The 23,092-nt window shown below is 46.1% G+C and overlaps 1 protein-coding gene across 9 annotated transcripts in view; it reads left to right on the top strand.

Moving 5' to 3' along the window:
* The window catches only part of LOC125988673 (sodium channel protein type 8 subunit alpha), a 155,500-nt gene that overhangs the window by 95,592 nt on the left and 36,816 nt on the right, over positions 1-23,092 (top strand). For all 9 annotated transcript variants that reach the window (XM_049754150.1, XM_049754147.1, XM_049754144.1 and 6 more), the window contains 4 exons: positions 262-735; positions 887-1,004; positions 9,464-9,618; positions 17,171-17,344. In XM_049754150.1, the coding sequence (XP_049610107.1) occupies positions 262-735; positions 887-1,004; positions 9,464-9,618; positions 17,171-17,344 (921 nt within the window). The remainder of the gene's footprint in view (positions 1-261; positions 736-886; positions 1,005-9,463; positions 9,619-17,170; positions 17,345-23,092) is intronic.

Genomic DNA, 23,092 nt, shown 5'->3' with positions numbered 1-23,092 from the left:
ATTTATCACAGATTTTATTTAAGATAATCACATTATGATAATAATAAGCTGTTTACAAAGTGCTTTTACTGACTAACTAGAACACAAAGCCCAGTAAAAAAAAAATGAAAACCTAACCGCATAACAGTAACAGTAATAAAAATCACAATAGCAATCATGAATAAAGTACCTGCTATCTATCTTTACAAGCTGACAAAAAACTGTTGATTGCCCAAATTGCTATCACATTTGTGTACCTTTTTCCTTTTTCTTGTTGCAAAGGTATTGAACCTGTTCCTTGCTTTGCTGCTGAGCTCATTCAGTGCAGACAACTTGGCTGCCACAGATGACGACGGCGAGCTTAACAATTTACAAATTTCCGTCATTCGCATCAAAAAAGGCATTGCGTGGATCAAAGCCAAGGTGCGTCTACTGGTGGCCAGCCTGCTGAGGAAACCACCCATGGAGGATGAGCAGAAACCTTTGGACGACATGTATGACAAGAAGCTGAACTGTATTGCTAACCACACCGGGGTGGACATAAACCGAGATCTGGACTATGCAAAGAACGGCAATGGCACGACCAGTGGCATTGGCAGTAGTGTGGGCAAGTATATGATCGATGAAGACCACATGTCATTCATCCACAACCCCAACTTGACCGTGTGCGTACCCATTGCGGTGGGGGAGTCTGACTTTGAGAACCTTAATACAGAGGACTTCAGCAGTGAATCAGACATTGAGAACAGCAAAGATGTGAGTATGACTCAAGCTCCACTTCCAACAAGCAGCACAGCCCATTAAAGTTTGAATATGAGTGTGTTTTCAAACCATGCAGTAGTATCTCCATGATTGACAACAATGTTTTCTGCGATGCTAGTTTGTTTAAACATCTGCGTCTTTGCAGCCGGATGACACCAGCTCGTCAGAGGGTAGCACCATTGACATCAAGCCAGATGTGGAGGAGGTGGTTGTGGTGGAGACAGTGGAAGAATACATGGAGCCCGAAGCATGTTGGACAGATGGTGAGGCCACTGCTCCCATGGTGCACATTATCTCCAGTTAACAGCACAGAGACTCCCTTGGGCTGAGTGACAATGATAGCTAGCTGGGTGAAGGACAGTTTCATTTTAAGGACTCACTCGAGCATGCCCGATGTTTAACATCACTGTCTGACTCTCTCTATCCCTGTGACTGATCCCTAAATGCCCTCAAATTCATGTGCATATGCAGTATGCCTTTTGTGTTTACAAGACACTCAGTGGGAGGTGTTTTTAGCCAGAAATTTCAGTTAGATCACAAAGAAGCCTGCTTTCAGGGTATTCACGGGGTTGTAAAGGGTATTAAAAGGTAGTTATGAAATTAGCAAAAAACTAAGGCCATTAAAAAGTTGTAAATGCCATCCAATGAGGTATTACATTTTCTAACCACTATTGTTAGAGATTTGCTCACTCCAACTTATTTTGCAAGTCCTTTTAGACACCTGCAGGTGGAGAGTTCACTCGCTCAAGGAATGAAGTCTGAACCCTCCTTCCTGCAAGGGCATATTTATTAGGAGGAACAGAGTGGGGGTGAGAGTGGACAGGTTTGGTGAACCCCCGGCCTCTGGTAAGATCAGAGCAGGGGGTGTTTTACGATGTTGTGGGAAACAGAACAACTTTGATTGCTTCCTCTGCAGCTGGTCAATCAAGCAGAGGAAGCAACCCCTTTATTTTACTGCGTTGTGAGAGCAAGATTGGTTAATCATTATAGTCTACATTCCAACATAATCCTACGATAAAGATAACCTGGAAAACCCTAACAACTATCCACCTTTAATACTTTTTCCCATTTGCATTAAGTGGTGGCCTATTCCCTAGAAATCACGTGGTTTCATTTATCTTGTAAATTATTTATAATTATCGTTCGAATAGGACCTGTGACATATGTTGTGTAGTGTGCGGCATTAATGCAATGCTGTGGATGCCAGTCACCGTAAAAAAAATATATCCATCAGTGTGTGTTCGTGGTGAAAACGTCAACAAAATAATTTATGCCTACATAATACAGTCAAACCTCAGTTTTCGACCACAATCCGTTCCAGAAGGCGGTTCGAGAAGTGAATCGGTCGAATTCCGAATCTATTTTTCCCATTACAAATAATGGAAAAAATTTTAATCCGTTTCAAGACAAAAAAAACCCGCCTTTTTTAAGCATTTTTTCATTTGCGCATTTTGGTCCAATCGCGCAGCTGCAGCGCACCGCCGACCGCGCACCGCCAACCGCGCAACCGTGGCGCGCCGCCGACCGCGCAACTGCACCGCGCTGGTCGCATTATTGTGACAGAGCCGTCGCTGAAATTTAGAAAATATTCTATATTATTTAGAAAAAAGTCCTGATGTACTTTCCAAAATTTAAGTGGACCTCAGTGCGCAGGGAGCTTAATTTGGTCCAATCACGCAACCGCAGCGCGCCGGGAGCTCACGGTCGCATTGCTTTAAGAGCGTCTTTGTGTTTTAGGATGGCTTTACTGCTCCCACTGCTTTCTTTGGAGGCATGATTAGGGGTTAATACAATCCTCAAAGTAACGAAAATACAATAACGAACGGAGTCAGTCGGCATCCGGGCCGCGCGGTCGTGTTTTCTCGGGTCCTTTCGGCTCATCTCGCGACCTCCAAATTTTGTTCGACAACCGAAGCAAAAAAATCTAGAATTTTTCGTTCGAATTCCGATTTGTTCGAGAACCGGGACGTTCGAAAACCGAGGTTTGACCGTATTCCCTAGGTATGGAAGCAAAACTAAATGTAAGTTTTCCGATATCTGGTTGGAGAACGCTATATTCAAAAACTCACAGCGACCAAACACAACTCATACACCTCCAATGAGCGCATAGGAGAGCGCTTCTGCAATATGTTTAATGACTCAGAAACAGCAAAAAGCTTTGTGTGCGTCAAGGACGAGAATTGCTTGGCAATTAAGTTTGGTTTAGTGCCATACTTTGAGAAGAAGCCAGTGAGTGTCAACAAACAGTTCAACTCGCTTCCAGGTTAACTGGCTTCCCGAATTGAGATGTGACCATTAGGGCAAAGCCAGTTCAGTAATCTTGTGTTTCCTGACTGCAGATTCATCACAAGCTACATAGAGATTGTTGTACTGCAAAACTGTTCAATTCCTCAATGAACACGTGGAACAAAACGTCTTGTTTACATTTCCGACTGGCTGCAAGAAATTGCAAACAGTAAAAAAATAAGAAAAATACAAAAGTAGAAAGCAGGATTGAACCCGTGATACAAAGTAATAAGAAAACACTGTCAAGCTGATGGCTTTACCGCTATACTACGAGCCATGATAATGCCCCACTGCAAGGATGTCGTGCAGCCTGGTAACGCGACCATGTCAAGTTGTTTCCATGGACCCAGTTAACATGGGGGTGTATATACTAGGCACCAAATCAACTCATACCATTGCTGGAGAAACTGGTTTTAAATTCAAATACTGTAATATATTTTGCAAAGTCTGAGTGCATGGCTCATTACCTCTAACAGTCCCAACACTGTCTGTAAATAATAAATATTTTCATGGTTGATTATTCTAACGATTTAGCCTACTGTTGATCATCTGCAATATTAGCCACATATATCCATCCATCCATCCATCCATCCATCCATCCATCCATCCATCCATCCATCCATCCATCCATCCATCCATCCATCCATCCATCCATCCATCCATCCATCCATCCATCCATCCATCCATCCATCCATCCATCCATCCATCCATCCATCCATCCATCCATCATCTTCTTATTGCTTGCCCGCACAGGGGTCACGGGTGTGCTCGAGCCTATCCCAGCTGTCCTCGGGCAGTAGGCGGGGGACACCCTGCACTGGTTGCCAGCCAATCGCAGGGCACACAGAGATGAACAACCATCCGCACTCGCACTCACACCTTCAGGCAATTTGGAGTGCTCAATCAGCCTACCATGCATATTTTTGGGATGTGGGAGGAAACCGGAGTCCCTGGGGAAAACCCTCGCAAGCATGGGGAGTATATGCAAACTACACACAAGGAGGGCTGAAGGTGGAATCGAACCCGCACACTCTGAACTGTGAGGTGGAAGTGCTAACTAGTCAACCATTGTGCCCATAGTAGCTATAATAGTGACAGTGTGTGTGTGTGCCATCAGCACACAGGGGTGTGATGCGTCAGTGCAGTAGTGTTGGAGTAGTAGTGCCTGTGGTTTGTGCATGCTGCATGCTGCCTCTGCTTACCACTTTTCTGCTTTCAGCTACTGCCACCGGCTCGCCCTCTGTTTCCGGGGGTGAAAAGAAGAGCCGAGTGCATAAGCCTCCTCAGCCGGTACACAGCCTCTCCATTGCCAAGACTTGCACACGCGTCCTCGTGGCCACACACGGTAACTGGCACCTTGCGGTCCCAGGCTAAGTTGTGCAGGATCTCGGAGCAGCAGTGGGCCCCAGAGATGTGGCATGTAGGCCCACCGGCGAGTGGACACGCCCTACTGCCCATCAACCACTGTCCCGGCTGTGGGTAAACAGCTCCAGCTATGGGTAAATAGTGAAGACCTCAACGGTGGACCAGGCGCAGGATGATGGCTTACTTAAGGGGTGGCGTCACAACGGCTGGAAAGGTGGATGAAGGCTGCAGCAGAACAGGGTCACCAGTCGTCTTGGTCTCCTTGCCACTGGACTCTGACCCTGATCTGTCAAGGACAGTGTGGTGGCTGTCTGTGCACCAGTCTCCCCACTCTAAACAAGGTCACGCACAGGCGTCTTTTTCAGGGAATCCACCTTACATCCCGGATTAAAGTCCTGTGGTGACCAGTAAGTGGCAACGGGGGCAGGATTGTGAAGTCTGGAAGCACCTAGTCACAAGCTGGCACATCAGGCGGTGGATGTGAGATGATCGTTGGGCTCTTGGACCGAGGCAGAAGAGCTCTTTGGTAGCTGCATCTACGACTGAGCAGCCCTTTTTAGGATCCACTCTGCTCACCCCTGTGGGGGAAGGGGCTAGAAAAGGTGCCCTAAACATAGCCTGCCTCAAACCTCCCGACTGGATTACCGCGTTCAGAGGGCTCACCAATATGCGGTCGAAAACACAGAAACATGAATTTCTGAGCATGGAATGTGCGCACACTAATGGACAGTGTAACCAGTGATAGGCCGGAGAGGAGAACCGCCATCATTGCCAGGGAACTGAGAAGATGCCGGATTGACATAGCTGCTCTTTCAGAAACCCGACGGGCAGAGGAAGGTCATCTGAAGGAGGAAAAGGGTGGATACACTTTCTTCTGGAAAGGAAAGGCCACAGATGAGCCTAGGATCCATTGGGTTGGTTTTGCCATCAAGAACCAACTGATCAGTCAGCTCTCTGAACTCCCTGTGGGAATCAGTGAGCGCCTGATGACCCTCCGTCTGGTGCTGGCCAACAACCAGACGGCAACAGTTCTTAGTGCTTATGCACCTACCCTCATTTCCGATGAGGACAAAAAAGAGGCCTTCTATGCCTGTCTGGATGAGGTATTGTCAAAAATCCCCAAGGAGGACAAGATTATTATATTGGGAGATTTCAATGTCAGAGTGGGCCGTGACCACAACCTCTGGAAGGGCACCATTGGAAAGGAAGGCATTGGAAACATCAACTCCAACGGGGTTTTGCTTCTTAGCAAATGTGCTCAATACGACCTTATCATCACCAATACCATCTTTCGCCAGAAGAACAAACTCAAGGGCTCACGGAGAGACCCTAGCTCTAAACACTGGCATCTTATCGACTATGTCATAGTCAGAGCCAGGGATCAGCGCGACGTGAGCATCACAAAAGCCATGATGGATTCAGAGGCCTGCTGGACAGATCACCGCCTGATATGATCCACGATGTCCATCAGACTCAAGAGGAAGAGTAGACTGCAAAAGAAGCTGAGCCGGCAAAGACTAAACCTTGAGACCCTGAATAAAACTGCCGCCCTGCAGCTGTTTCAGGCCTCTCTTGGAGAAAGCCTCAATCAGGAATACCCTGAGGACATTGAAGAACACTGGAGCCTGTTCAAGTCTTCCATCCTCTACACCTGCAGTGCCACTCTCGGGTACAAGGCCAGAAAGCATCAGGACTGGTTTGATGAGAACGACACAGAGATAGAACAGCTCATCTCCAAGAAAAGGGAAACCTTTCGTCTCTGGCAAAATGACATCACCTGCACAGCAAAGAGGCTCACTCCAGAGCCAAGGCTGACGTCCAGAGACAGATTAAAAACTCCTGGTGGACAGAAAGGGCACTGGAAATCCAGAGTTTGGCAGACTCAGGTGACACCAGAGGCTTTTTCAGTGCTACCAAGGCTGTCTACAGCCCAAGCCATTGCAGCCAAAACCCCCTGCGCTCTAAAGACGGGCAGGAGCTGTTGAAGGACAATGAGTCCATAAACAACCGGTGGAGAGAGCACTTTCAGGAACTCCTCAACCGTGACAGCACAACTCAGTCAGATTTCCTCAGTCACATCCCTCAGAGTCCCATCAGGGAAGACATGGGTGAACCTCCCACTTTAGCAGAGGTCCAAGATGCCATCAGGAGCCTGAAGAACAACAAGGCCTCTGGGCCAGATGGGATCCCAGCTGAGGTCTTAAAGGAAGGTGGACTAGAGCTCCAGCGCCACCTTCATTCCCTCTTTCTGAAGGTCTGGGGAAAAAAGTACTCCCCTCGGAGCACAGGGATGCTCTGATAGTGACCATTTTTAAGAAAGGGGACAAAGCGGATTGCGGAAACTATAGGGGCATCTCGGTCCTTTCAACAGTTGGCAAAGTACTTGCTCGTGTTCTTGCCAACCGCCTACTGCCACTGTCTGAGGAAGTTCTCCCAGAATCGCAGTGCGGTTTTCGCCCAGCTAGAGGCACTGCAGACATGATTTTTACAGCACGCCAACTCCAGGAGAAATGCCGTGAGCATTAACAGCCTTTGTTCATGGCTTTCATAGACCTGACAAAGGCCTTTGATTCGGTGGATCACCAGGCCCTATGGAGCATCCTTCTGAGGTATGGTTCCCCGGATAAATACGTCAGAATACTGCGTTTATTACATGACGGAATGACAGCCACAGTGCTCAACAACAGCTCCTTGACTGAGCCTTTCACTGTAGAGACAGGGGTCAAACAGGGATGCATCATTGCACCCACCCTGTTCTCTGTCTTCATTGCCGCCATACTCCACCTCATCAACAAAGAACTACCACACGGAATCCCAATTTGGTACAGAACTGATGGCAGGCTCTTCAACCTTAACAGGTTCAAAGCCAAAACCAAGATCAGAACCACGACGGTCGTGGAGCTCCAGTATGCAGACGATAATGCCATTGCAGCACACTCTGCAGAAGACCTCCAGGGCATCCTGAACTCCTTCGCTAAGGCATACAGAGCCCTGGGTCTAACCGTGAACATCAAGAAAACCCAGGTGCTACATCAACCCCCACCCAACCAGCCATCTACTCCGCCTGTCATAAATGTGGACAACACTGCACTTGAATATGTTTACCACTTCCCCTATCTTGGCTGCCTTCTCTCCTCCAAAGCAGACATTGACTCTGAGGTCAACCATCGCCTGAACTGTGCCAGTGAAGCGTATGCCAGACTCCGGAAAAGAGTCTTTGAAGACAGAGACCTCCGGGCTGACACCAAGCTCCTGGTTTACAAAGCTGTGGTTCTCCCCACCTTACTTTATGGGGCAGAATCATGGACAACCTACAGCAGGCACCTAAGAGCTCTTGAACACCACCACCAGAGAACCTTGAGGAAAATACTCAGGATCAAATGGGAGGACAGACGCACAAACATCAGTGTTCTGGAGGAAGCCAGGATACCGAGCATCACCACCTTAATAATGCAGCACCAACTCCGACAGGACATCTCATCCGCATGGCTGACACTCGCCTCCCCAAACAGATGTTATACTCCCAGCTGGAGAGAGGTCCGCGAGCCCCGGGCGGCCAAAAGAAACGTTTTAAGGACAACCTCAAGACGAATCTCAAGAAATTCCAAATAACATCTCAGGACTGGGTGCGCATCGCCTTGAACAGGAACTGCTGGAGGGCAGCGGTGCAAGAAGGTGCAGCACATCACGAAAAGTAACTCTGCCGTGTCGCAGAAACCAAACGACAACTTCGTAAGGAAAGACAAAAACAGGCTCCAGCACGACCACAACCCACCACCACTTTCCCCTGCCCACACTGCACAAAAATATGTGGATCCCGGATCGGCCTCTACGCCAAACTGTCTTCACTTTTAAAAAGTAAAGAAGTTGCTGGCAATTTTTATTACCATTCAACTTTTTTTTTTTTTACTAGTTTTTACTAGTCTGTGATTTCAAAACTTATTTTCATCAGTTTGTTGTGTAGCCTATAGTGTATAATGTAATGCTTTGACAGTCATAATGGCCCTCCGAAGGAAACTATGACTCCCATGCGGCCCGCAACAAAAATGAGTTTGACACCCCTGTTAGATGCAGCAAGAAATAGTTTTGGTATTAAAACATATTGTTACGATATTATTGTTGATTATTGTGATGACGCTTATCTGAACTGGTCTTGCAAAGGCAACAGCAGAAGTCACATTGATTTGCAGGTGTGTAATTTGTTGTGAGTTCATGCATTGTGTTGGTTTTGTTCTTTGAACAAGATGATGTTCATGCATGGCTCATTTTGTGCACCAGTAAAAAACATTGATGTCTTGAATTTGAAAAATATACGTATATATTTTTTTTTCACTAAAGAGGGGTTTGGTGAATGCGCATGTGAAACTGGTGGGGTTCGGTGCCTCCAACAAGGTTAAGAACCACTGCAATAGAGAAAACATGAGAGACACGTGATGAAGAAACTACGATCATATGTAAGCTCTTATTGTGTGAAATATAATACACAAAGTATACAACTTTAGGTCCCCCCTAAAAAAAAACACACAAAACAGATGTCTGTATTAGTTCCAAACATCGACTTGTGAGAGGCAAGGCGTTACCGTAGGGCTTCCAGAGTGCCAGCAAATACAAAGAAGAAAAGAGTAGCAGTAGAAGAAGAAATAAAAAGAAGCTAGTAGGGGTGTAACGGTTCAGCATACCAAAATGTCTCCACACGGCTGACCCGAATGTGGCTGGTGGTGCTGCTCGTTCGAGTTTGTCTGCCATTTCCGTCTACTCACTTATGAGGTTATTCTGCATTCAAGCGCTCCTCTGATTCATTACGTGCCGGTTTCATTGATTTTAACACAGTATAAAGGTTTTAAATATATTTTTTACCTGTTCCCAGAAGCATCCAGGACTTGAACTCTTTAATGAATTTAACGAATTTAACTACATGCAGAGGTATGAGGCACCTAAACAAGCAAGAAAAGGGCACATCCCACTGTAACCCTGGTGTAATCTGCAATTTAGCACAGGATGATGCCTGCTTTAATACACTCATCCTGTGTTGCTGACAGAAGAATCCCGTTCTCCCCCTGTGTGTACGCAGCATGCGTGGCTAAGTACAAATGTTGCGAAGTTGACATCACCATGGGCTGGGGGAAGATCTGGTGGTATCTCAGGAAAACATGCTACCTAATCGTGGAGCACAACTGGTTTGAGACTCTCATCATCTTTATGATCCTCCTCAGCAGTGGAGCTCTGGTGAGTCGGAGGCAAATACATGTACTTCATAGCTAGGTTCACACTGCAGTTGTTAATTCTCAATTCGAATTTTGGGGAAAAGCTGATTTTTTTTTGTGAGTGAAAGCCGCACTAATATAGTTATATATTAAAGGCAACCCCAGGCTGTCAGTTATATGACTCAGAGCTGTCCCCAAAATGAACCACATGCGCATAGGGGGAGACATCAGCATCCAGTGTGTAAGAGCTCATCTTTTTATCATTTGATATCTTCAGAGGAGAGATGCGAGAGGGAGGATACAAAATTTGGGGAATTGAGGTGAGGCTATCCGTCTATTAAAGATGACCTTTACGATCTTGTAATAAATGAACTGTCTGTATCTGAATTACTACTATCTATGTACCGTATTTTCCAGACTATAAGTCGCAGTTTTTTTCATAGTTTGGCTGGGGGTGCGAGTTATACTCAGGAGCGACTTCTACAGGGTCCGGCAAAATTACCTGACACATTTGTAGGTTTAATAAAATGCAAATAAATTAAAGATTTTTTTTTCGAAAAGTACATATACTAATGCAATTTGGTTTTGTTTTGTTTCGTTTCATTTCATTTTCGTTTTGTTTTCGAATAATGTTATTTTGTTTCCTTTCAGTTGCTAACATGAATTGGACCGGTGAGCATCGTGCTTTCATTGTGGAAACATTTATCAAGAATGAATCTGTAACTGCAACACAACGAGCGTTCCGTTTGCGCTTCAGACTTGGTAGACATCGTCCCGTAACTGCTCAAAACCCGATCTTGTTTTGGGTTACTAACTTCAGAGCCAGTGGATCAGCATTGAAACAAAAATCAACCGGCCGACCTCGCACCGCCAGAACTCCAGAAAATGTGGCAGCGGTAAGACCAAAATAACATTATTTAAAAACCAAACGAAAATGAAATGAAACGAAACGAAACAAAATGGCATTATATGTTCTTTCAGAAAATGAAAAAAAAAATTGGGGTGTCTTTAATTTATTTGCATTTTATTAAACCTACAAATGTGTCAGATCATTTTGCCGGACCCTGTATGTGAAATTATTAACACATCATTTACATATTACTTACTTAAGTATATCTCTTCACATGTTATTTTCACACTAAACCGCATAAGGGCAATCTAGGCCTGTGGAATAATTGGAACCGCAACTGACGATGAGTCTGACGTCAGCACCGCATCTATTTCCGGAGTCAGCTGAGTTGTTTATAAGTGACACAGTAGACGAAGATTTCGATGGATTTAATGATTTGGAGTGCCACTGATGGTTTGATAAACTTGTTATTTAAGTTATAGTTATTTGATATATAGTCTATATATAGTTATATAGGCCTGTGGAATAATTAGAACTGCAACTGACGACGAGTCTGACGTCAGCGCCGCATTTACTTCCGGAGTCAGCGTAGTTGTTTATAAGTGACACAGAGGACAACGATTTTAATGGATTTAATGTTTTGTAGTGACACAGATGGTTAGATAAACTTATTTATGTTATAGTTATTTGAATAACTCTTATTATGTTACGTCAGGCACCTTCTCAGTTCATCTTTTATGTGTTTATGTAACGTTAGCACACCGTATTGTTCAGCCTGTTGCCTATTAATGTATGTTCTTGGTGTTGGATTTTGTCAAATAAATTTCCCCCAAAATCCATCCATCCATCCATCTTCTTCCGCTCATTTGGGGTCGGGTCGCGGGGGCATCAGCTTTAGGAGGGACTCCCAGACTTCCCTCTCCCCAGCCACTTCATCCAGCTCATCCCGGGGGATCCCAAGGCGTTCCCATGCCAGCCGAGAGACATAGTCTGTCCAGCGCGTCCTGGGTCGTCTCCGGGGTCTCCTACCGGTGAGACATGCCCGGAACACCTCCCCAGGGAGGCATCCAGGAGGCATCTCTAAGGAAGAGCCTGGACACCCTGCGGAGGAAACTCATTTCGGCCGCTTGTATCCTGGATCTCGTTCTTTCGGTCACGACCCATAGCTCGTGACCATAGGCGAGGGTAGGAGCATAGATCGACCGGTAAATCGAGAGCTTTGGCTTTTGGCTCAGCTCTCTCTTCACCACGACGGACCGGTACAGAGTCCGCATTACTGTCGACGCTGCACCGATCCGCCTGTCGATCTCGCGCTCCATTCAGCCCTCACTCATGAACAAGACCCCAAGATACTTGAACTCTTCCACTTGGGGCAGGATCTCATCCCCAATCCGGAGAGGGCATTTCACCCTTTTCCGACCAAGGACCATGGACTCGGATTTGGAGGTGCTGACCCTCATCCCGACCGCTTCACACTCGGCTGCGAACCGCTCCAGTGAGCGCTAGAGATCACGGCCTGAAGAAGCCAACAGCACCACGTCGTCTGCAAAAAGCAGAGATGCGATGCTGATAGAATCGGTGACAAAGGCTCCCATGCACCCTCGAGGATCCTGCCGAGGGTGTAGAGCTGGTTCACTCTTCCACGGCCAGGACGAAAGCCACACTGCTCTTGAATCCGAAGTTCGACCTCCCAATAGACCCTCCTCTTCAGCACCCCTGAATAGACCTTACCAGGGAAGCTGACGAGTGTGACTCCCCTGTAATTGGAACACACCCTCCGGTCCCCCTTCTTAAAGAGGGGAACCACCACCCCAGTCTGCGAATCCGGAAGCACCGTCCCCGATGTCCACGCAATGTTGTAGAGGCGTGTCAGCCATGACAGCCACATAACATCCAGAGCTTTTAAAAACGCCGGGCGGGTCTCATCCACCCCCGGGGCCTTGCCACCGAGGAGTTTTTTAACTACCTCAGTGACTTCGACCCCAGAGATTGGAGAGCCTCAGAGTCTCCAGGCCCTGCTTCCACAATGGAAGAATGTATGAATGAATGTAGGAGAATTAAGGAGGTCTTCAAAGTATTCTCCCCACCAACTCACGACGTCCCGAGTCAAGGTCAGCAGCACGCCATCTCCACTGTAAACAGTGTTGACGGTGCACTGCTTCCCCCTCCTGAGACACCGGATGGTGGGCCAGAATTTCCTCAAAGCCGTCCGGAAGTCATTCTCCATGGCCTCGCCAAACCCCTCCCACGCCCGTGTTTTTGCCTCAGCAACCGCCGAAGCCGCGTTCCGCTTGGCCATCTGGTACATGTCAGCTGCCTCCGGAGTCCAGCAGGCTAAAACGGCCCGATAGGACTCCTTCTTCATTTTGACGGCATCCCTTACCACCGGTGTCCACCAGCGGGATCGGGGATTGCCGCCACAACAGGCACCAACGACCTTACGGCCACAGCTCCGGTCGGCTGCCTCAACCATGGAGGCGCGGAACATGGTCCACTCTGACTCAATGTCCCCCGCCTCCCCCGGGACGTGGGAAAAGCTCTGCCGGAGGTGGGAGTTGAAGCTCTTCCTGACAGGGGATTCTGCCAGACGTTCCCAGCAGACCCTCACAGAGCGTTTGGGTCTGCCACGTCGGACCGGCATCTTCCCCCACCATCGGAGTCAACCCACCACCAGGTGGTGATCAGTTGACAGCGCCGCCCCTCTCTTCACCCGAGTGTCCAAAACATGAGGCCGCAAATCCGATGACACGACTACAAAGTCTATCATCGAACTGTGGCCTAGGGTGTCCTGGTGCCAAGGGCACACAAATGGACACCCTTATGTTTGAACATGGTGTTCATTATAGAAAATCCGTGTCGAGCACAGAAGTCCAATGATAGAACGCTCGTGTTCAGATCAAGGGGGCCGTTCCTCCCAATCACGCCCTTCCAGGTCTCACTGTCATTGCCCACGTGGGCATTAAGTCACCCAGTAGAATGATGGAGTCCCCAGAAGGAGCGCTCTCCAGCACTTCCTCCAGGGACTCTAAGAAGGGTGGGTACTCTGAGCTGCCGTTTGGTGCATAGACACAAACAACAGTCAGGACCCGTCCCCCTCACCCGAAGGCGGAGGGAGGCTACCCTCCTGTTCACCGGGGTGAACCCCAATGTGCAGGCGCCCAGCTGGGGGGCAATAAGTATGCCCACACCTGCTCGACGCCTCTCACCATGGGCAACTCCAGAGTGAAAGAGAGTCCAGCCCCTCTCGAGAGGGCTTGTACCAGAGCCCAAACTATGTGTGGAGGCAATTCCGACTATGTCTAGTCGGAACTTTTCTGCCTCACACACCAACTCGGGCTCCTTTCCAGCCAGAGAGGTCCCCACCTTTGGCCGCCGCCCAGCTCACTTTGCACCCGACCCCTTTGGCCCCTCCTACAGGTGGTGAGCCCATGGGAAGGGGGACCTATGTTTTCTTTTCGGGCTATGCCTGACCCGGCCCCATGAGCAAAGACCCGGCCACCAGGCACTCGCCTTCAAGCCCCACCTCCAGGCCTGGATCCAGAGGGGGGCCTCGCGTCTGGGCGAGGGAAAACGAAGTCCATTTGTGTTTTTCGTCATAAGGGGCTTGGGTGAGCCGTGCTTTGTTTGGCCCCTCACCTTTTGCCATGGGAGACCCTACCAGTGGCATGAAGCCCCAGACAACATGGCTCCTAGGATCATAGGGGCACTCAAACCCCTCCACCACGATAAGGTGACGACTCACGGAGGGGAATTTCCCCCAAAATGTGACTTATATTCGGGTGCGATTTATATGTTTTTTTTCCCCTTTATTGTGCATTTTATGGCTGGTGCGATTTATAATCCGGTGCGATTTATACTCCGGAAAATACGGTCGACGTCCCGTTTGTGCTTTATGTTTCAAGTGAAATTAAATTAAAGTCGAATATAAACTCATTACTGTCATTCAAAACAATTTTGCAGACTCATGGGCAATTGGCAATCTCCCTCGAAAGCGCTGTCTCCCACCTGCGCATTAAGCATTTTGGTCTTTGGACTGAGTTCAAATCTGATGTGACCTGGCTGTTCAGACTGAAATTGTATTGCAAAAAATTGCATATGTATCCGATCTTAGACCACGTATAAAAGTAAACCAGGTTGGATTTTAAAAAAATCATGATTGAGCCGTTCAGACTGTTTAAAAAAAAAAAAAAGGTTGCTGGTCACATGGCAAAAAAAGCTGATCAGTGTCACATTTACCTGCAGTGTGCAGTGTACTGTATTTTCCGGACTATAAGTCACAGTTTTTTTCATAGTTTGGCCGGGGGTGCGACTAATAATCAGGAGCGACTTATACGTATGTGAAATTATTAACACAATATTACTTGATCATTAACACAGTTGATCACTTCACATGTTATTTTCACTTTAAACTGCGTGAGGGTGCACTAGGCCGGTGGAATAATTGGAGCCGCCACTGACAATGAGTCTGACCTCAGCGCCGCATGTATTCCAGGAGTCAGCAGCGGTGTTGTTTATAAGAGACACAGAGGATGAAGATTTCAATGGATTTAATGATTTGGAGTGACGCAGATGGTTCGATAAAATTGTTATTTATGTTAGTTATTTGATATACAGTCAAACCTCGGTTTTCGAATGTCCCGGTTCTCTAACAAATCGGAATTCGAACAAAAAATTTGAGATGTTTTTGCTTCGGTTGTTGAACAAAATTCGGAGATCGAACCTGCGAGATTAACTGGGAGGACCCGAGAAAACCTGACCGCACGGCCCGGATGCCGACTGACTCCGTTGTTATTGTATTTTTGTTACTTTGCGGATTGTATTAACCCCTAATCATGCCTCCAAAGTAAGCAAGTGGAAGCAGTAAAGCCATCCTAAAACACAAAGACGCTCTTAAAGCAATGCGACCGTGAGCGCCCGGCGCGCTGCGGTTGCGTGATTGGACCAAATTAAGCTCCCTGCGCACTGAGGTCCACTTAAATTTTGGAAAGTACATCAGGACTTTAAAAATATTTTCTAAATTTCAGCGACGGCTCCGTCACAATAATGCGACCAGCGCGGTGCAGTTGCGCGGTCGGCGGCACGCCACGGTTGCGCGGTTGGCGGTGCGCGTTTGACAGTGTGCTGCAGTTACGCGATCGGAAAAAATTAAGCTCCCAGCGCACTGAGGTCCACTTAAATTTTGGAAAGTACATCAGGACTTTAAAAATATTTTCTAAATTTCAGCGACGGCTCTGTCTCAATAATGCGACCAGCGTGGTGCAGTTGCGCAGTCGGCGACGTGCTACGGTTGCACGTTCGGCAATGCGCTTCAGTTGCGCGATTAGACAAAAATACGCAAATGAACAAATGCTTAAAAAAGGCAGTTTTTTTAGTCTTGGAACGGATTAAATTTTTTCCATTATTTGTAAAGGCAAAAATAGATTCAGAATTCGAACGATTCACTTTTTGAACCGCCTTCTGGAACGGATTGTGGTTGAAAACCGAGGTTTGACTGTATAGTTTATATGTATAGTTATATAGGCCTGTGGAATAACTGGAACCACAACTGACGATGAGTCTGACGTCAGCGCCGCATGTACTTCTGGAGTCAGCAACAGCGTTTTTTTTATGAGACACAGAGGACACAGAGGATTTCAATGGATTTAGTGATTTGTAGTGACACGGATGTTTCGACAAAATTATTATTTACGTATGTTATAGTTATTTGATATATAGTTTATATGACAATGAGTCTGACTTCAGCGCCACATGTATTTCTGGAGACAGCAGAGGCGTTGTTTACACAGAGGACGAAGATTTCGATGGATTGAATGATTTAGAGTGACACGAATGGTTTGATAAACGTGTTATTTATGTTATAGTTATTTGAATAACTGTTAATATGTTACATCAGTCACGTTCTCAGTCTTCAACGATAGCATACCGTATCGTTCAGCCTGTTGTTGCCTATTCATGACTGTTCTTGGTGTTGGATTTTATCACATAAAGTCCCAAGTCCCAATGATCATCGTCACACACACATCTGGGGGTGGTGAAATTTGTCCTCTGCATTTAACCCATCCCCATGTGATTTTGATCCATCCCCTGGGGGAGAGGGGAGCAGTGAGCAGCAGCGGTGCCGCGCTCGGGAATCATTTGGTGATCTAACCCTCCAATTCCAACCCTTAATGCTGAGTGCCAAGCAGGGAGGCAATGGGTCCCATTTTTATAGTCTTTTATATGACCCGGCTGGGGTTTAAACCCACAACCTTCCAGTCTCAGGGCGGACACTCTACTACTAGGCCACTGAGCTGGTATGTCCCCCCAAAAATGCGACTTGTACTCCGGTGCAACTTATTTGTGTTTTTTTTTTTCTTCTTTATTATGAATCTTATGGCTGGTGCGACTTGTACTCCAGAGCTACTTATAGTCCGTAAAATACTGTATTTCCAGTCTTGTGGAAGTGGGAGGGGTAATATAAGACTGATAGTTTTTGCACCATTTTTCAAATTGCAGTTCTCTTTCTGTGGGGATAAGATGCTTATTCCCAAGTGTGCCAAACGCTACTTGAATAACAGCAAAGATTTCTGCACATCTGGATTAGTTGTTCAAACGTATCGCAGCGATTTATTCTCCCTGTGAGTCACTGTTGGTCATGGTGCTGCACACACTTCATTAGCCGGATTGTAAATCATCGAGGTACAATGCGTCCCTGACATGTATTTGTGTCTTGTTTCACTCAAAGGCCTTTGAGGATGTGTACATTGAGCAAAGAAAAACCATCCGGATAATACTGGAGTACGCAGACAGGGTTTTTACCTACATCTTCATCCTGGAGATGCTGCTGAAATGGGTTGCGTATGGCTTTGTCAAATATTTCACCAACGCTTGGTGTTGGCTGGACTTCTTCATTGTGGACGTAAGTGCATTTATATCCTCTATTAGAGTGTTTCATAAGTCCTTGGTCCACATGTAAAATTGGCTTAGATAGTACAATAAATGTGTGTAAATAATGATATTAACTAAATTCAAATGCCATCATGTTACTGATTGAGTTTATCACATTCTGAATGAAGCAATAATGTTTTGAGGATATTTAAACTAAAGTTGAATCAAATTTGTTGGTTAGGATACTAATGAAGGACCTGAAGTTTTTAGCTTCTTATTGTCACTTGAGATCGGATAGATTACTAATGAAATTATGCTTGACTGGGGTATAAAGGCATGTGTGTTTGTGCGTGTGTGTGTGCGCGTGTGTATGTGGGCGCGCGTGTGTGTATGTACGTATATATATATATATATATATATATATATATATATATATATATATATATATATATATATATATATATACATACGCACACGCATGTACACACACACACACATACACAAAAATGCGCAAGTTCATGGAAAATTTTGTCGCACTGTTTTTACGGGCAAAATGCCTCCATTGAAGTGTAATTCGGAGCCTGATGCATGTATTTCACAATAAGATTCTTCATCTGTCTATATGAAATGGACACATGCCTTTGACTTCCCAATCAATCAAGTTTTTATGCTTGGTTTGTTCCTCTGAGACGCTTCTACTGTACTGTATGTGCACTCTCACTGCAGGACCAAATTTTCTGCCTGATGCATCATAGGATTTGAGGTTAATTGAATCAAACAATTAAGAACTCGCCTACTGATTGCAGCCATATTCAAGTGTTGCTCGGAGCTGTAGGATGTGTCTTGCATTTGTTTCTGACTTGTTGATTGTTATTTACCCGTCAATGTATTTTATCTCTACTCCTTGTTTCTTGTGTCAAGTTTGAATGACCAGAAAAGAGAAGATTCATTATTCTATTATTCAGCACTTACACAACTCCCATTTCAGTTTGCCATATTACTGAGTAGTTTTACATTCATAGATGGAATGTAAAACAATGTAAAACTTTTTATGGAGGCAATTGAAAAGATCAAAACTTCTCCAACTTCTGTCCTTCTACTTGAACTAAATGCCTCTCCATAGTGTCCAATACCTAGGCCCAAACCAGTGAATGGACTCCTGTCAGTGTCTACTGAGTGGCAAAAACAAGCGCCACCATCCCACAATGACCTTTTGCTTAGTTGCTGTTGCTTAATCTGTCAAGCTTTCAATAGGATGCTTGTTTGAGGAAATTCAATTTTGTTTTCACAAAAAGTATACAGTGATCCCTTGTTTTTCACGGGCAATGCAACGAAAAATGAAAATTCGCAAAGTAGAAACGATATCTGTATTATTTAGAAATTTAAACAATTGTATTGAAATTTCCTGGATGTGGTGTTTCTTATTGGCCGCTAGAGGGGTATTGATTGTCAATTAGAAGAGTGGCTTTTCCTTGCCAAGCCATGCGACGTGTCCACCTTCAGAATTACAACACTACACGAACCTGGGGGACACCATGCATAGTGAAACCAGTGAGTTGCCTATGAATCTCCTCTTGCATTGGGGTCCAGTACACAAAACTAAAGCTTTTACCAATACTTTTACTCGACATAAACCTTTCCCATTCCCTTAATAACCATTCTTACACTGTTTTGTGCATGTATTGTACCTTTACAGTGATATTGTCACGTGTCCTGACTCTTTTTGTACCGGTTGGTGCTTCTTCCCCTCGGATGCCGCCTCCTGCGCCTCAGTCATATCCGCAAAGACGCACACGTTGGTCAGAGGCACGCCCCCCGCTATTAGCTCTCATGGCCACTGTTCCGCAGCTGCGCTCCCAGCCAGCGCTTGTCCACAGTGAAGCACATTGTTCAGAGGCACGCCCCGCGCAATCAGAGCTCATTGCCGCTGTCTCAAATGCGGTGCATTTTTCCTTCGTGCACGGCTGTGTCACATCCCCGCTCGCGCCCTACTGGCCAGCTGGCGCACCCTACCGCGCCAGGCCTCGGGGGCGCGGGGCGCCAATACGGAACTACGCGTGCTAATCGGCGCTGATCGCCATCAACTGTCCCGTGTTACCCACTGATTAGGGCGTGTATATAGACACTGTTCATCGGCGGTCAGTCCACGCCATTTCGTCTGCTTTGATATACGCACGCCTGCCACCTCATTCCCGTTTGTCTGATCCGCTGTGTAGCGGTACGCTTGGCTGGTTGTCTGCCTTGACACACGCACACCTGCCACCTGATTCCTGTTCGAGCTTGCTGACTGGCTCGTCAGTTGCCTTGTGCACCTGCTCTGTTGGCGTTCTAGCCTCCCTTTTCCCCATACCCTAAATCACAGGTATCAAACTCCAGTCCTCGGGGAACGCATTCCTACATGTTTTCCAAGTTTCCCTCGTTTAACACACCTGATTCAATTATCAGGCTCCTGCAGAACGTGAGGATGAACTGATCATTTGAATCAGGTGTTTTAAGGAGGGAAACTTGGAAAACATGTAGGAATGCGGCCCCCGAGGACTGGAGTTTGACACCCCTGCAATAAACAGTCCGTGTTGCACATGGCTGTCCTGCCTTGTTCATGACAGGCTGGCTGCCGCGCTTCCCACGCTTGTCCACAGTGACACATATTGCTCAGAGGCATCCCCCACACAATCAGCGTGTATTTAAACGCCGTTCTCCCGTCACTTATAAAACCACAAAGTTGCGCATTCGCAAAAGGTGAAGCGCCAAGTGGCGAGGGATCACTGTATTTGTAATGGAGTGGCACGGTAGATCACTGTTTAGCACGTCCACCGCACAGTAAAGAGGTGTAGGGTTTGACATGGCCTTCCTGTGTCAAGTTTGCATGTTCTTCCCATGCCTGGGTGGGTTTTTTCCGAATACTCCGGTTCCATCCTACATTCCCAAAATATGCATGGTAGGCTGATTGACCACTCCCGATTTTCTGTAGGTGTGATTGTCAATGTGAATTGTTGTTATCTATATGTGCCTTGCGGTTGGCTGGTGACCAGTTCAGGATGTACCCCGCCTACCTCCCAAAGACTATTGGCATGGGCTCTCCAGCATGCCCGTGACCCTCGTGAGGTTACGCCAGGGGTGCCCAAACATTTTCAGCTCGCGAGCTACTTTCGAAATGACCAAGTCACAAAGATCTACCCACAAAAAATATATTTTATCTATCTATCTATCTATCTATCTATCTATCTATCTATCTATCTATCTATCTATCTATCTATCTATCTATCTATCTATCTATCTATCTATCTATCTATCTATCTATCTGTCTATATATATATATGTGTATCTCTCTCTCTCTCTCTCTCTCTCTCTCTCTCTCTCTCTCTCTCTCTCTCTCTATATATATATATATATATATATATATATATATATATATCTCATCCCGGGGGATCCCAAGGTCTTCCCAGGCAGCCGAGAGACATAGTCTCTCCAGCGCGTCCTGGGTCGTCCCCAGGGTCTCCTACCAGTGGGACATGCCCGAAACACCTCCCCAGGGAGGCGTCCAGGAGGCATCCTGATGAGATGCCCGAGCCACCTCATCTGGCTTTGGAGGTGCTGACCCTCATCCCGACCGCTTCACACTCGGCTGCGAACCGCTCCAGTGAGAGCTGGAGATCACGGCCTGAAGAAGCCAACAGCACCACGTCGTCTGCAAAAAGCAGAGACACGATGCTAAGGTCCCCAAAACGGACCCCCTCAACGCCTCGGCTGCGCCTAGAAATTCTGTCCATAAAAATTAGGAACAGAATCGGTGACAAAGGGCAGCCTTGGCGGAGTGCAACTCTCACTGGGAACGAATCCAACTCACCGCTGGAAATGCGGACCAAACTCTGGCATCGGTGATACAGGGACCGAACTGCCCTTATCATTTGGCTCGGCACCCCGTACTCCCGAAGCACCCTCCAAAGAACCTACCGAGGGACATGGTCGAATGCCTTCTCCAAGTCCACAAAACACGTGGACTTTTTTTTCCACGATTACATATATATATATATATATATATATATATATATATATATATATATATATATATACGTATATACTACCGTTCAAAAGTTTGGGGTCACATTGAAATTTCCTTATTTTTGAAGGAAAAGCACTGTACTTTTCAATGAAGATAATTTTAAACTAGTCTTAACTTTAAAGAAATACACTCTATACATTGCTAATGTGGTAAATGACTATTCTAGCTGCAAATGTCTGGTTTTGGTGCAATACCTACATAGGTGTATAGAGGCCCATTTCCAGCAACTATCACTCCAGTGTTCTAATGGTACAATGTGTTTGCTCATTGGCTCAGAAGGCTAATTGATGATTAGAAAACCCTTGTGCAATCATGTTCACACATCTGAAAACAGTTTAGCTCGTTACAGAAGCTACAAAACTGACCTGCCTGTGAGCAGATTGAGTTTCTGGAGCATCACATTTGTGGGGTCAATTAAACGCTCAAAATGGCCAGAAAAAGACAACTTTCATCTGAAACTCGACAGTCTATTCTTGTTCTTAGAAATGAAGGCTATTCCATGCGAGAAATTGCTAAGAAATTGAAGATTTCCTACAATGGTGTGTACTACTCCCTTCAGAGGACAGCACAAACAGGCTCTAACCAGAGTCGAAAAAGAAGTAGGAGGCCGCGTTGCACAACTGAGCAAGAAGATAAGTACATTAGAGTTTGAGAAACAGACGCCTCACAGGTCCCCAACTGGCATCTTCATTAAATAGTACCCGCAAAACACCAGTGTCAACATCTACAGTGAAGAGGCGGCTGCGGTATTCTGGGCTTCAGGGCAGAGTGGCAAAGATAAAGCCATATCTGGGACTGGCCAACAAAAGAAAAAGATTAAGATGGGGAAAAGAACACAGACATTGGACAGAGGAAGAATAGAAAAAAGTGTTGTGGACGGATAAATCCAAGTTCGAGGTGTTTGGATCACAAAGAAGAACGTTTGTGAGACGCAGAACAAATGAAAAGATGCTGGAAGAATGCCTGACGCCATCTGTTAAGCATGGCGGAGGTAATGTGATGGTCTGGGGTTGCTTTGGTGCTGGTAAGGTGGGAGATTTGTACAGGGTAAAAGGGATTCTGAATAAGGAAGGCTATCACTCCGTTTTGCAACGCCATGCCATACCCAGTGGGCAGCGCTTGATTGGAGCCAATTTCATCCTACAACAGGAGAATGACCCCAAACACACCTCCAAATTGTGCGAGAACTATTTAAAGCAGAAGCAGGCAGCTGGTATTCTATCGGTAATGGAGTGGCCAGCGCAGTCACCAGATCTCAAACCCCATTGAGCTGTTGTGGGAGCAGCTTGACCGTATGGTACGCAAGAAGTGCCCATCCAACCAATCCAACTTGTGGGAGCTGCTTCTGGAAGCGTGGGGTGCAATTTCTCCAGATTACCTCAACAAATTAACAGCTAGAATGCCAAAGGTCTGCAATGCCGTAATTGCTGCAAATGGAGGATTCTTTGACGAAAGCAAAGTTTGATCTAAAAAAAATCTTATTTCAAATACAAATCATTATTTCTAACCTTGTCAATGTTTTGACTCTATTTTCTATTCATTTCACATCGTTTGGTGGTGAATAAGTGTGACTTTTCATGGAAAACACAAAATTGTTTGGGTGACCCCAAACTTTTGAACGGTAGTATATATATATATATATATATATATATATATATATATATATATATATATATATATATATATATATATATATACGGTCGGATTTGACCACCG

The sequence above is a fragment of the Syngnathus scovelli genome, chromosome 2, assembly GCF_024217435.2.
Source record: "Syngnathus scovelli strain Florida chromosome 2, RoL_Ssco_1.2, whole genome shotgun sequence".
NCBI classification, from domain to species: Eukaryota; Metazoa; Chordata; class Actinopteri; order Syngnathiformes; family Syngnathidae; genus Syngnathus; species Syngnathus scovelli.
This window is presented reverse-complemented; position numbering and strand designations above follow the sequence as displayed.